The 12,628-nt window shown below is 37.3% G+C and overlaps 1 protein-coding gene across 3 annotated transcripts in view; it reads right to left on the bottom strand.

Annotated features, from left to right (window-relative positions):
* Positions 1-4,082: 4,082 nt before the first annotated feature.
* LOC108746075 (serine/threonine-protein kinase 24-like) overlaps positions 4,083-12,628 on the bottom strand; it is a 79,356-nt gene continuing 70,810 nt past the window's right edge. For all 3 annotated transcript variants that reach the window (XM_018482599.1, XM_018482597.1, XM_018482598.1), the window contains exons 4-11: positions 7,516-7,681; positions 6,990-7,147; positions 6,446-6,631; positions 6,092-6,237; positions 5,557-5,842; positions 5,107-5,472; positions 4,777-5,000; positions 4,083-4,701 (exon numbers count right to left, since the gene is read on the bottom strand). In XM_018482599.1, the coding sequence (XP_018338101.1) occupies positions 4,692-4,701; positions 4,777-5,000; positions 5,107-5,472; positions 5,557-5,842; positions 6,092-6,237; positions 6,446-6,631; positions 6,990-7,147; positions 7,516-7,681 (1,542 nt within the window). In that variant the 3' untranslated portion in view covers positions 4,083-4,691. The remainder of the gene's footprint in view (positions 4,702-4,776; positions 5,001-5,106; positions 5,473-5,556; positions 5,843-6,091; positions 6,238-6,445; positions 6,632-6,989; positions 7,148-7,515; positions 7,682-12,628) is intronic.

Here is a 12,628-nt window from a genome sequence, read left to right as displayed (position 1 = left end):
AAGTAACATGGTTGACTTCCTGAGCCGCATGATGCATCATTGACGAAATCATCCAAGGAAATACTCACCACATACTCATTGTAGTTTACTTCATCTTTATTTCGTATTTGTACACGCCCTCAGCATGCCACATACAGTCACTATAATACAATCCAACGCAGCCAAGAGAGAAGAGAGAGAAAGAGAGAGAGAGAGAGAGAGACAGAGAAATAGAAAGAAGAGAGATAGAGAGAAAGAGGAAGAAGAGAGGAAAGAGAAGAAGAAAAAGAGAAGAGGTAGAAGTAAAATACAAAAAATATATATATTTATATATTTTATATATATAATATATATATTTATATATGTATACTCTACGCGCGCCGAGAGACGTTATTGTTACCACGATGTGTTTTTTTAACGCTGAATATATATTGGATAGTAGCTAAGAGTATAATACAAAGAAGAGTGCTGTGTTAGGATACGGTAGGACGCGTAATTCGGATTGAATGTGGTACGGTTCGCGGATCGCACGAGCAAACGATCTCGCGCGCTTGCCGATGTCCTGTCCTCTAATTAATTACCGCTGTCTCGATTGAATAAGAACACTCGCTTTCGATCAGCCATATAAACTAAGAGGAAGGAACGAGCTTTCGAAAAATCGACAATCACAATTCGGCGCTTTTTCATTCATCCGTCAGTCTGCGTACGCAGAGAAACAGAAGAACAGTTCAGCATTGAGTTATACGCGCGAAACATACTCGATAAAAGCTTAGAAATTTCTTAGCCGGCAGCATAAAAACATTCATTCGATCATGAACTTTCGGGAATCTCCTCCGCGAACGTTCTTCAAACTATCAGATCACATCCCAATTTTCCGTACCTTTTATCGCACTCTGAACAAAAGTCCGCTCGACTAAAACCATGTTGAATTCTTCGGTCAAGATCTCGAACGAGCAAGCCGAAAAGAAAATAAAAGAAACTATATATCTTGATTTTATCCTTGTTTATCCGATTAAAATAATTTACAAGATTTTTAATTCCGTCACAGACACACTTATGCCGGGAGTGGCGAAATGAAAAATATTCCGCCAGTGGCAACATTGGACATTTCGCCAGAAACAGAAAATTGAACAAATTTATTTGTTCGTCGAACATGTAAATTTATGATCTTAAACGTAAATATTAAGTGCCTTCTTAATGCGTTGCGGCTTTTGTCCAATCTTGTCGCTAGCGGATTAATACTCTTAGATCATAGTTTCGTACATACAGTCTGCATATACAAGTGGCCGTCGACTGAAAACGGCCATTAGAGGAAACAAATATTCTCAATAAAACGAATGATCATTGTTGGACGTAAAATCGATCGCTACTCCGCGGGTGACCTGATAATTCTTTTTAACAAGCATACTGCTTACACAGCCTACATAGCTAAGTCTTCTCTCTTGAACTCTTTCGTACGTATATACTTTCGTACGTGATACTAACGCATAAATGTAACTGGTAAGCATTTATGGCAGCGTTATAAGGCCTACTCACGGTAGCGATCGTCGTAAGGACCAGAAAACTTAATCCAAAACGCGAAGGAAACAACAATAATTCATGGAAGTCAAATCATGAGCTTTGTCAAGCGATTTTTTTTCGATTGTCATAAAAGCATTCCTTTTTTTACGACTAAGACGACAAAAAAAATCGTTTGATCAGAACCATAAGATGACCATATTAACAATACAATGTAAATGAATAATAAACGAGTAATAACTCAACTAAAAATAAAATCGATACATGTAGTCTGACTTATTCCCCATCTAGACGGGCGATAGAGAAATAGAACGAAGAAAAAGAAAAGGTGATAGTAGAGCAAAAAATTTTTTATAATATTCTTTTTTGTTTCTCGTTAAACATAATTATCTAAATAAACAACAGATTAAAAAAAAAAAAAAAAGGAAAACCATCAAATCATACACGTAGTCTATTTTATAGAGATTAGCGGAATAACCACAACTCGGTAACGTAATTAAGTCTCTTTGCCGTTTTACTTTGCGATTTCTGCCGTTAATTGACGTATCCTCGTTTACTAATTCGCTCCTCTTCTTTCTCACTCTTGCTCTATCACCCTTTTGTATCTTCCTTTAAATCACCATACGGAGGATGGTCCTCATGTTCCGTCGGAAGAGCGAGACTTTTCTCCGACCATCCCGTAGTTGACATCCTCTATATAACTCTATTTTTTACTCAAGTGTAAACATGTTTTGTGTGTGTGTATGTGTGTGTGTGTGTGTGTGTGTGTGTGTGTGTGGAATTTCTTTTTCTCTCTCTATATATAATATATTTTATAAAATACATTAGTTTACAAACAACGTTGAATTAAGTGTCGACGCCCTGCGCGAGAGTCATCGCAGCTCAGACTCGATCGTGAAAATCAAGTGCGGTGAAGACTCGTGTCTATAACGCAAGTTAAGTCTGGAAGAACGGCAGTACTCAAATTCCGTGTAATGTATGTATATATATATATATATACATACATACATACATACATACATATATATATATATATATATAATTAAATCCGGTCGTCGCTGTTCGAACGCACCGCGCGTTCAAAAAACTCCTCGTACCCTCTTCGTGTAGTTCAAACTCCATTTGAATCGATTGTTGAGTCGTTCCACGTCAGTCATTGTCTCGAAGAATTGAAACTTTATAAAAGGCGCTTTTATCTCTCTCGAGAGATAATCTCGAAGTCTCTCTTTCTCGCTCAAACTATCGAATCGCATTTTACAATTCGGCAATACTGTACAGATAGTTTAACGACACGTTAACGTGGAACGACTCCACTGTTATTCTAAGTTAATGACGTAATGAGATATTAAGGCGCGATGTGGAAAGATCGAAGCGTCTTTTACGGATGTATGTATACTGGAGATGATAGAGTTCTAAAATAGCATTGTTTTTCGACGATTTTCAAGTGGGTTTTACACACAACTAGAAATTAATTATATATATTTTTAAACGCTATTATATACGTCGCGTACGGTTTCTGAAACATTATAACGGCTTACTTGCAATTTTTATGCAATAAGCGAAAACTACACGAAACGATAAAAGCCCTTGATAAATTTGTAATGGCAATATTGCCTATATTCTATATCTATCATCTGCCTTAATGACGAACGATGTGATCATAGGAAGGAAAAGGAATTCTTTTTCTCTTCGTAACAAGATCGTTTAACGGAGCTGTGCGACCGGTTGGCAAAGACGTCGATCAGAACAATAAGACTATCTTATCGTGCTACATACATATTTACAATTTCTCTAGCATCGTGCACTAGAGCTTTCTTCTTTCATGTTCGAAACATGCACTAGCGTAGGAAGCCACGGGAAGAAATCTACTCAAAGAATACATCTTTTTTTCTTTTGCTTTGCTGCTACTTTCTTTCTTTAGAACGTACTATTAAATAAATATACCCTCTGTAAAGAGAAATATCAATAAAAAGGCATGATCTTCAAAACTTTATAAAATTAAAACTTTTTTTCTTACAGAGATCGCGTTTACAGATGCTCGAGATAGCTCGCTAGTGCATGCTGCGAACGTATCTATATTGTGTGTGAGGCAAGACCAAGTCATCGAATACTTTTCATCTGTCCCTTTTGCCGAGTCTGTACAATTTTTGTTTTGTTGTCGTATCGCCAGATCGATGTTCACGCCGAACATGAAGAAGGTTTAAAAGATATTTATTAGGCTATCATATAATGGAGGTTTCGATTCAGCCTTTTCGCAAACGCACTGCCGTCTATTTTCCGCTTTTCTCTACTCGTAACTGATTGCCATAAGATCGCTAAAGTGTTATCTTTTTTTTTCTTTAAGAGTAAGGTTTTTCGTAACTATTAAATCGAATACTCTCCTCGACATTCTCTCTAATTAATATATTAATAATGAAGTACGTTTCAATATCTAAAGTAGTAAAAAAAGGAATCGACTGACAGTTCTTTTCGTTCATCTAGCAGTATATTAAAAATAACATACTTTTTAATGAATAACTCTTCATTAAATTTAACGTTACTTTTCAGTTTTTTTAACATAAAATATAGTTTCACATATCCTTTGAATGTAATGCGCAGCTTCATGTGATTTATACTTTCAAAAATGATAAAGTCATTACAGTGAATATTAAAAAATTAACAAATTTTTTAAAAGTAAAAAATGTACAAATTCCATAATAATATATTGATTCATGATTGAAATGAACTGTCGGGCGATGAACGGACATGGAGAAGCGTACAAATGTAGAACAACTCATTAGAGAAGTTCAGAAAAAAATCGATGACAATTACACGAGTAGGAACTGCAAGAATACTGACACAGCGTTTTGCGTTGTATCTGCCGTCCATCTACGTATTATTATCCTACGGTGAGGTAGGCAGATGAAAATGGGGCGGTTCAGTAGACTACTTCGTAAAACTTCGATAGACTTCGTTGTAGTACGGCCTTTATAGATTAGCGAGAAAGGGGAAGAGCGGGGAGGGAATGGGATGACGGGGCAAGGAACACATTTCCCTCGCACCTTCACGTTCACGTTCGGAATCGCCACTCATCGACGACATGCTCGGCTCGTATTAATTAGTAAATTGATAATCGAGAGAAATAACGTATGGTTTTACAATGTCAGGATATTTTGGGACCACAGTCTCTTGCGGACCTTTGTCCTCTCGCGTCCCTACGTATCCCTAAAACAAAAGAGCACGTTGTTCCTTTTGCTCAAATGTACCGCCGACGTGCGTATTTTCTCAAGAGGATATTACCTTAAAATAACCTTCTCCATTAGCATAGATAGGCGCCCTTCAGAATGATTGGGGGGAAGTAGGGATTTAATCAGTTCGCGGATAAGGGATTCTGTCATTCCCGGCGACGTGCGTTCCGCCGATTCGAAAGCGTTTCGCAGTTCTTCTACAGCACCACCATTCTTGCCACCACTACCGCCCTCGCCATTATTGTCTCTCACCGAATATTGATGCTTTCGTTGAAGCTGTAATATTATTGAAAAACACAAGTCATTTCCATAAATTCTCGGTAGTTTTGACTTGTTAGACTTTTCATATTTTTTTTACCATTTTAAGTATTACTTATAATACCTCGGAAAGGAGAGGAAAAACGACACCGGACAAAGCAACGCTTCGCGGATGCTTAAGCTCCTGTGAACTTCTGGGCCTTTGCTTATCCTCGCTAGGTCTATGATCGGCCATCGAAGTGATGGGCACGTCTGGTTTACTGTTTCTCCTCTTTTCTCGTGAGTTGAAGTCCCTGCTGGCTCTATCCCGATCTCTGCCTTCCCTGTCTCGTTCTCGTTCTCTGACGACTTCTCTATCCCTCTCGCGACTATCGCGCATCTCCTTTGACTCTCTGAGCGTAGACTCTCGGCTAGAGTCACGATAGTCTCTCTCATCTCGTTTCTCTCTCGTGTCCACCGGTGGTGGAGGTGCGGCTTCGTGTGGTCGAGGCTACAAAATAAAAAAGAAAGTAAGAAAGAGACATAAATATGAATATGAGATATCAAATAATTGATTATTGGAACAGCAACTTACAGGCACGTGTTTCGCTAGACCATCATGCAACTCTCGCTTCTGTGAGGACTCGCTTCTGTAATGAATAAGCGTAGAATCCTTCGGCGGCGATCGCGAGGCACCATTCGCGTGTGGTTTATTCGGTTGATTGTGATTGGAGGATCTGTGGTTCGTATGTGTTAAGGTCAGAGATGCGGGCTGTTCATCTAGCGGCAGCATAGGCACCACGGATCCTTTGACCCCATGCGGGCCTTTCACCGTCATTATCCATGGCTCGTCCATGTCGCTGTCTTGCTTGGATTCTTCCCTGAAGAAGGGTGTAATGCAGTGTGTTACAATTTAGTACCATGCTCGGATGGTGGCCTATTACATCGCGCAATTGATAAACGGCCTTGAACTGGTTTTCCTTTTTCTTGCACGTTCGAGATATAAATTTATTGCGGAATTAACGACAGAAAAAAAAGAAGATCCTGAACGTACGTAACGTACGAAAATAACAAGCAGTGACTTTTACTTTCGTAAGAAGCGTGACAGAAACGCGCATCAAGATACTTACGAATCCGAATTCTCGCTCTCGGTCTCCGACTCCTCGCTGCGCTGCGACTTCCACTTTTTGTACCTGTCAATCAGGTCAATCAGGTACGAGTTCTTCTTTGCCTTCCTGATAAACTGAAACTTCAGCAGTTCCTTCGCCGTCGGCCTCTGCACAGATATGAGGAGCACAATGATCAAAATAGAAATCGATTACGTTTCTCACATGTCGAAATTTTGGATTCATTAAACTAATTTTCTAGCGTTATTGGTTATTGATTATTGAGACATTGAACGATTCGACGTTAGAAATATTTCTGAAGCGCGGGACACGATCGACTTGAAATATAGATAGCCATGAATATAACCGTATACTCACGTTTTCAGGATCCTTATTGAGGCAGGCTTCGACAAATTCCTTGAATTGTTTTGTGTAATTCCCAGTCAGCTGCGGTGGATTGTTCTTGGGTATTAGAAAGAGGACTCTCATGGGATGCAGCTCGCTGTTGGGTGGTTCTCCTTTCGCGAGCTCAATCGCAGTGATGCCCAAAGACCAAATGTCAGCCTGTGGGACAAGTGTTCGCAAAGTTATCACTTGCTAAATGAAGTGCTAATGACATGTTAATGAAAATGTGACCGTGCCACTTCGAAACCAATTTCCAAAGAAGCGAAAAAGCAAAGAGAAGTGGAAGAGAAAATCCCTATATCGTCATATTTAAAAATATTAATAAACTGATTTTATTTTATATACGCAAATAATAACAATGTATATTCAGAAACAATTTCAGAAAATAAATAAAGATATTTTCGTATTTGAGGTACGCGCGCGCGCGCATGCAGATGTATAAACTTAATAAATCTGATTTATAGCAATGGACGGATGCATTTCGCAGTATATAGCGAAATTTAATTAATGCAATTACCTTGGAATCGTAAGCGGACTGTTTGATGACTTCGGGTGCCATCCAGAACGGCGTGCCGACGAAGGTATTTCGTTTACTGGTGGTATTCGTCAACTGACCGGCTACACCGAAGTCGGCCAACTTGACGTCGCCCATTTCGCTCAGTAAAACATTCGCCGCTATAAAATCAATAAAAATTTTATGCGAATTATATATATATAAAATCTTCCATTTTTAATGGAATAAACCAATAGAAAAATAATTAAAGCAGTATATTATTAATTAATTAAGAACTCTATTAATAACGAATAAATTTCATTCTGTGTAATTTCTACATAAATTGATAATAAATAAACATTTTTTAATAGAGTTTTGCGCCACAGTTAACGCAATTAATTCACGCGGATTTTAGTTAGACGAAATATTGATCAGCATATTTGATGTTTTGTTAAATTGAATCAATAGGACCTATCTTTAGAAGCTCTCTGTGTACGAAGAGCATTAAGGTACCAATAAACACCTTTCGTGCTTTATCAAGCGAACGTACCTTTAATATCGCGATGGAGCTTACGCTCGCTGTGTAGATAATCCAGCCCTTTGAGCACCTCGCGTAATATCACGGCGATGTGCATCTCTTCGAAGCTACCGGCCTTCATCAAGTCCAGGGCCGAGCCGCCACCCAGATATTCCATGATGATCCACAGCTTCGTACCCTGTCAAGCAGAACGAATACGGATGAGATTGAGAACCATCGGCGTAACGTAAGATGCGTTACGGGCGAGTTCTCCGGTAATTCCGACAATAAAGATCCGGAGCAGCATCTCAAGCGGCTGCCAATTAACGAAAATAGATCGCTTCACCGAACAATCACTATTCCCGATCGCGGCCGGACCTTGAGACGTAATTAAGGAAAATGTGCCGGAAGATATTAGCTACGCTGATACTCTTGAGAAAATTTCAGTAATCTTTACGGATACAACATCTCGAGTTGTGCTTAAGGTGATTCTGGAGTGTTTTTTATCTACCTAACGAATTATTTTCTAGCCCGCTATTTTTTTAATTGCACAATTCATTAGATTTAATAATTCTTTTCGAAGATTAAAGTAGAAGCTGTAATTCAGATGGCCAAGTTTATGCCGAAAAAAAAATTTAATGTATGATGTCTTATACATATTTTCAAAATGATGATGAAATTATGAAAAAATATTATACGGATCACTTTAAATCACATTTTAAAAGTAATATGACAAATTTGATAACGAATTACTATCTGGATCTTAAGTTAATAAATAATAGTATTTTTTTAATCTAAGCTCTAATAAAAATATATGAAAATATATTACAAAATAAATGATAAAAACCTCAATTTTTTAAATATAAGTAATATAATTATGTATTCAAGATTATTTACGTAGTTACACGATGCATGAATTAGTTGGTTCAGTAAATAAACAACATATTTATTTATTCTATATCTTTATAACTAATTAGTAAATTGCAATGTAATTTTGCATAAATTATTGTGAATATTTAAAGCACTTATAAAAGAAAGATGTAAATTTTCTATCATTTTTAAAATTTTAATTTTTAACAATAGAAATAATAACAAATAAAATAAATAAATACTACAAATATGTGTTATTAAACAAAAATATAATCTTATTCATACAATTTTCATATGTATACAATTTATTTGAAGTTTTTTTTTGTAAATATTAAACATACATCCAAATTTAATTTTCTTTGCAGGGACTATACGTCTAATACGTCCATAAGAAATTTAGATCTTTTTTATAAAGCTATCAAAGTATGTTCATATTTGCTTCATTCAAAATTTTGCAATCTGTTGGTACGAAATGAGAGGAGCCAGAGCTGCGGATTACATAAGCAAACAATGTTGGATTCTCAAAATTGGGTCAGTTATCGTAATGTGAAAGATTAAAGTTCTTTGTGCATATGTGTTCGTGCAATAGTTGATGTAGATCTCCGGCCCGGTTCACGCTTATTGGACACTTAAGAATCATTTCATTCTTATTGTTTATCAAATGTCAACAAGGATAAATGATGCTTGTAAGGTCGTTAAATGTAATAATACCTAATTAGTAACGTAAAAGAGACGTCTCAACGATTTAGGCACGTGACAACTCCTCTTCCCCTCAGAAGAATAGATTTTTATTTACAAAACTGGGTAAGCATTATAATTATTTCTCAGAATCTCTCTCTCTCTCTCTCTCTCTCTCTCTCTCTCTCTCTCTCTATATATATATATATATATATATATATATTACATTCATTTTATTTATATTTATATCACGCCGTGTTTTCCTTTACTCGAATGATGTTGCGTGATGACTGCGTATTATTACATCGTTCGAGTCGCACTCCGATCACGATAGAGATCGACCATGAAGTAACGATCAGCGATACGGAGCGAGCAACATCCTCGCCATGGGGGTAAGATGACCTCTCTCCTCAACAACGAACGGCAACATGATTAATCTCGCGGTGTTGTTCGCGGTAATGAAGATTTATCGCGCCCTCTTGAACAGCCCGTAAATTACCGTCTAATGCGGACCCGTTAAGGAAAAACGCGTCCGCCGTTTCCTGCACTGGCCTATTAATTTTCCACAGGCGCAACACGCGCTTATCGCTCCAAGGCAACGCGCGTCATCGCTGACCGGATGATCCTCCTCTCCGCGGCGGTAATTATATCCGACATCGATGACCAATCACTGTGCGACTTATCGGATAAATCATACGACGCGCGTTAATTGTGGTGGTGGTCGGCGAAGGGGCACTGCAGTGGTGCGGCGCGTAAGAACGATAAAACCGATGAGTTACCGCGCGTTAATAATCAGCGCGGCCCGAGTTAATGATCCGCGTGAGGATATTGGAAGATTTACGCCCTTCGCTCGATCGATTATAAAGAAATGATTAATTGATCCCTCCCTGCCTTCTCTCCCGGGTCACTCGGCCGACCCCCGGAGGTGCGCGCCTTGTCGGTCGCGGCCTTGCAATTACGCACATTATCGTATGTATTATACGCCGCTCTTCTCCCCGCCAAGTGTTGCCAAGCGTGAGCGTTGCACGCGTCGTGATAAACGAAACATCACCCCTTCATGCGGGTAGAGTCGCTTACGTTTTCTAAGAGAGCTTCGCGAATGGCTGCGTTCGTGTCGTAAAAACTTTCACATGGGCTTTACGGTCAATAATACTATCGGTAACGACTAATACCGACATGTTATCGATCGTGTGGTTAATATTAATGGATTGACGTAGAGTATTGATGGCAATCTGGATTTCTTCATTCTCGAGCATCAGCTTTGTCTCCTACCACAATTTCAAGAATCAAGAAATTTCGATCATCATTAATAATATTATTAGTATTTGTATTAGGACAATGGCAGTATTATTATTAGAATCCGAAACTTTTACTGAAACTGGAAAGGAGTCATATTTTCGACCAAAAACCATATAGCTCTTCTTCATAATATTAATTTTAATATGTGTAATTATTGTTTCAATAATTACATTATGATGTTTATGAAGAAGTACTTATATTCTTTGGCTAAAATTGGCACACGGCCGAAATTTCGATTTTCGGCCGAAATTTAATTATTGTTTCGGACTCTTAATTATTATCGACCATGTAAAGTTAAGAACTATGGCACGCAGAAAAACTTAAGCAGTAAGGAAATCAACATGGAATTGCTACTACTCATGTTATTGTCTTACGATCTCTACTGTAATTAGCCAATTCGTTTGCTATTTAAGTTTTTTGTGGCTTTAAAAAGAGTCTAGTATTTCCGGCAATATATAGTTCTGCAGTTATATGCATAAAACTGAGCTGAAATATTGTCAACAATGCTAATCGTGTAAAGCTTGTATTATCTCGAACGTTGAATTCCATGTATATTGAAAAGAAAGAAATGGTTGCAATGATTGCAATTTAATTAGAATTTATTTTCGGTGCCAAGCTTCATATTTTTTAAATAAGACTACAAATATAATATTTATTACTAAAATCATGATATCGATAAAAGTTGAGTAACTTAACTATAATTATTTTAGCATACAGTTATAGTCACTGAATATTTTTCTCTCAACGTGACCCGACAGTCAAACGAAGTCTCGGGGTAGATATGAGATATCAAACGGTTCGAGATAAAGAAATTCATGGAAGAAGAGGAATGAATAAACATAGGACGCATTGCCTCGTGTAAGCATATGCTCTTAGATTCTTCATATCCATCTTCTTTTACGGGATCTCCTCGCGAGAGGCTCTTCATAAGTCTTGGCTTTAGCTTTCGTTTCGACGTGGTTCGTGTGGTTGACGCGCACCGTCGTTTTATGGCAAATAATTTTCGTAGTTTAAGCGGATCGACCGCGCGGGGCTGAGGACGTACGCCAGGATAGCGAGCATTGGCTGCCCATAAAATTGCACCATTTATCACCGTCGTATGGTCAGGAGGCTTGCTCGAGGAGCGCCCCGCTTTTTCCCATCGATATCCTCTCGAGGTAGGTGGCCATCGTCGTCGTTGCCATCGAGAGAGGGTTCGTTCAACTCGATTTCGACTAGCCTTTTGTGGATTTCTACTGTGTCATCCCTCTGTCATCTCTTTGTCTTGCCTCGACAGAAAGAAGCATGAGATGGATGACAGGCGACGATTTATCGATTTGTTCTAAAAAGTTGTTATCAGAAACATCGATTTCGAGATAATCGCGTGAATTAATCTAGAAGGGGATAATAAGAAAGTGAATTGCAGGTCAATCTCTAATCGACAAACTGTGAATTAATGAGCTCCGCTCGAGAACAGATTGGTTGGGCAGATCATGATCAAGAGTCGTCGTTGATAGGAAATTTTTTATTCTCTTTCTTGTAATTCTTTCTCTGATTTGAAAGTGAAATTAAAATATAATCTTACAAGTATATCTCGTATATATATGGTATATATAGGATGTTTCTCAAATCAGTCGCCACTTTATGTGTGTTCTAATTCTCCTTTATGATTTCGATGACTATTATGAGAGTGTACGTTCCTATGTCGCCTATAGTTATGTTTGTTTATATTTGTCTCATTATTTTATTATATTATAAGTATTAATTGAATTATCTTGGGATCGAATAAAACATTATAATAAATACAGTATTAAAAAATTCTAAAAAAAATTCTCAGTACTTTATGAGAGGAAAATAGACAATTTTTGTCTCTTACAGTTCTTCTGTAAAGTTGATAGTATTTGAGAAAAAACTTATTAAAGATCAATATTCGACCATTTTTAGTAATTAATATCTTGCTATTGCAAAAATTGTAAAATGGTATAAGACTTTTTTGTTCCCCTTGGCCCATTCTACATCCCCAATGCGGCTCCGATCTTACTTACTTAACACCCTGTATAATAATATATCGATGGATTCATCTTTTTACGTATTGCAAGAATATGAAAAAAAAAAAAATAATAATAATTTGACTTTGATTTTTTGTTGAAAAATAAATAATTTTTAAATTTTTCTTATACAAATTAATTTTTTATGAAAAATCAACAAACTTGTTAGAAACATTTGGTTGTTAACTCATCGTATCTAAAAAATTGTGATGATCGATTCGAGAAACACCCTGTATATTTTTATATATGCGAGTTTTTATATATATATATAT

Source organism: Trachymyrmex septentrionalis, unplaced genomic scaffold (assembly GCF_001594115.1).
Source record: "Trachymyrmex septentrionalis isolate Tsep2-gDNA-1 unplaced genomic scaffold, Tsep1.0 scaffold16, whole genome shotgun sequence".
NCBI lineage: Eukaryota > Metazoa > Arthropoda > Insecta > Hymenoptera > Formicidae > Trachymyrmex > Trachymyrmex septentrionalis.
This window is presented reverse-complemented; position numbering and strand designations above follow the sequence as displayed.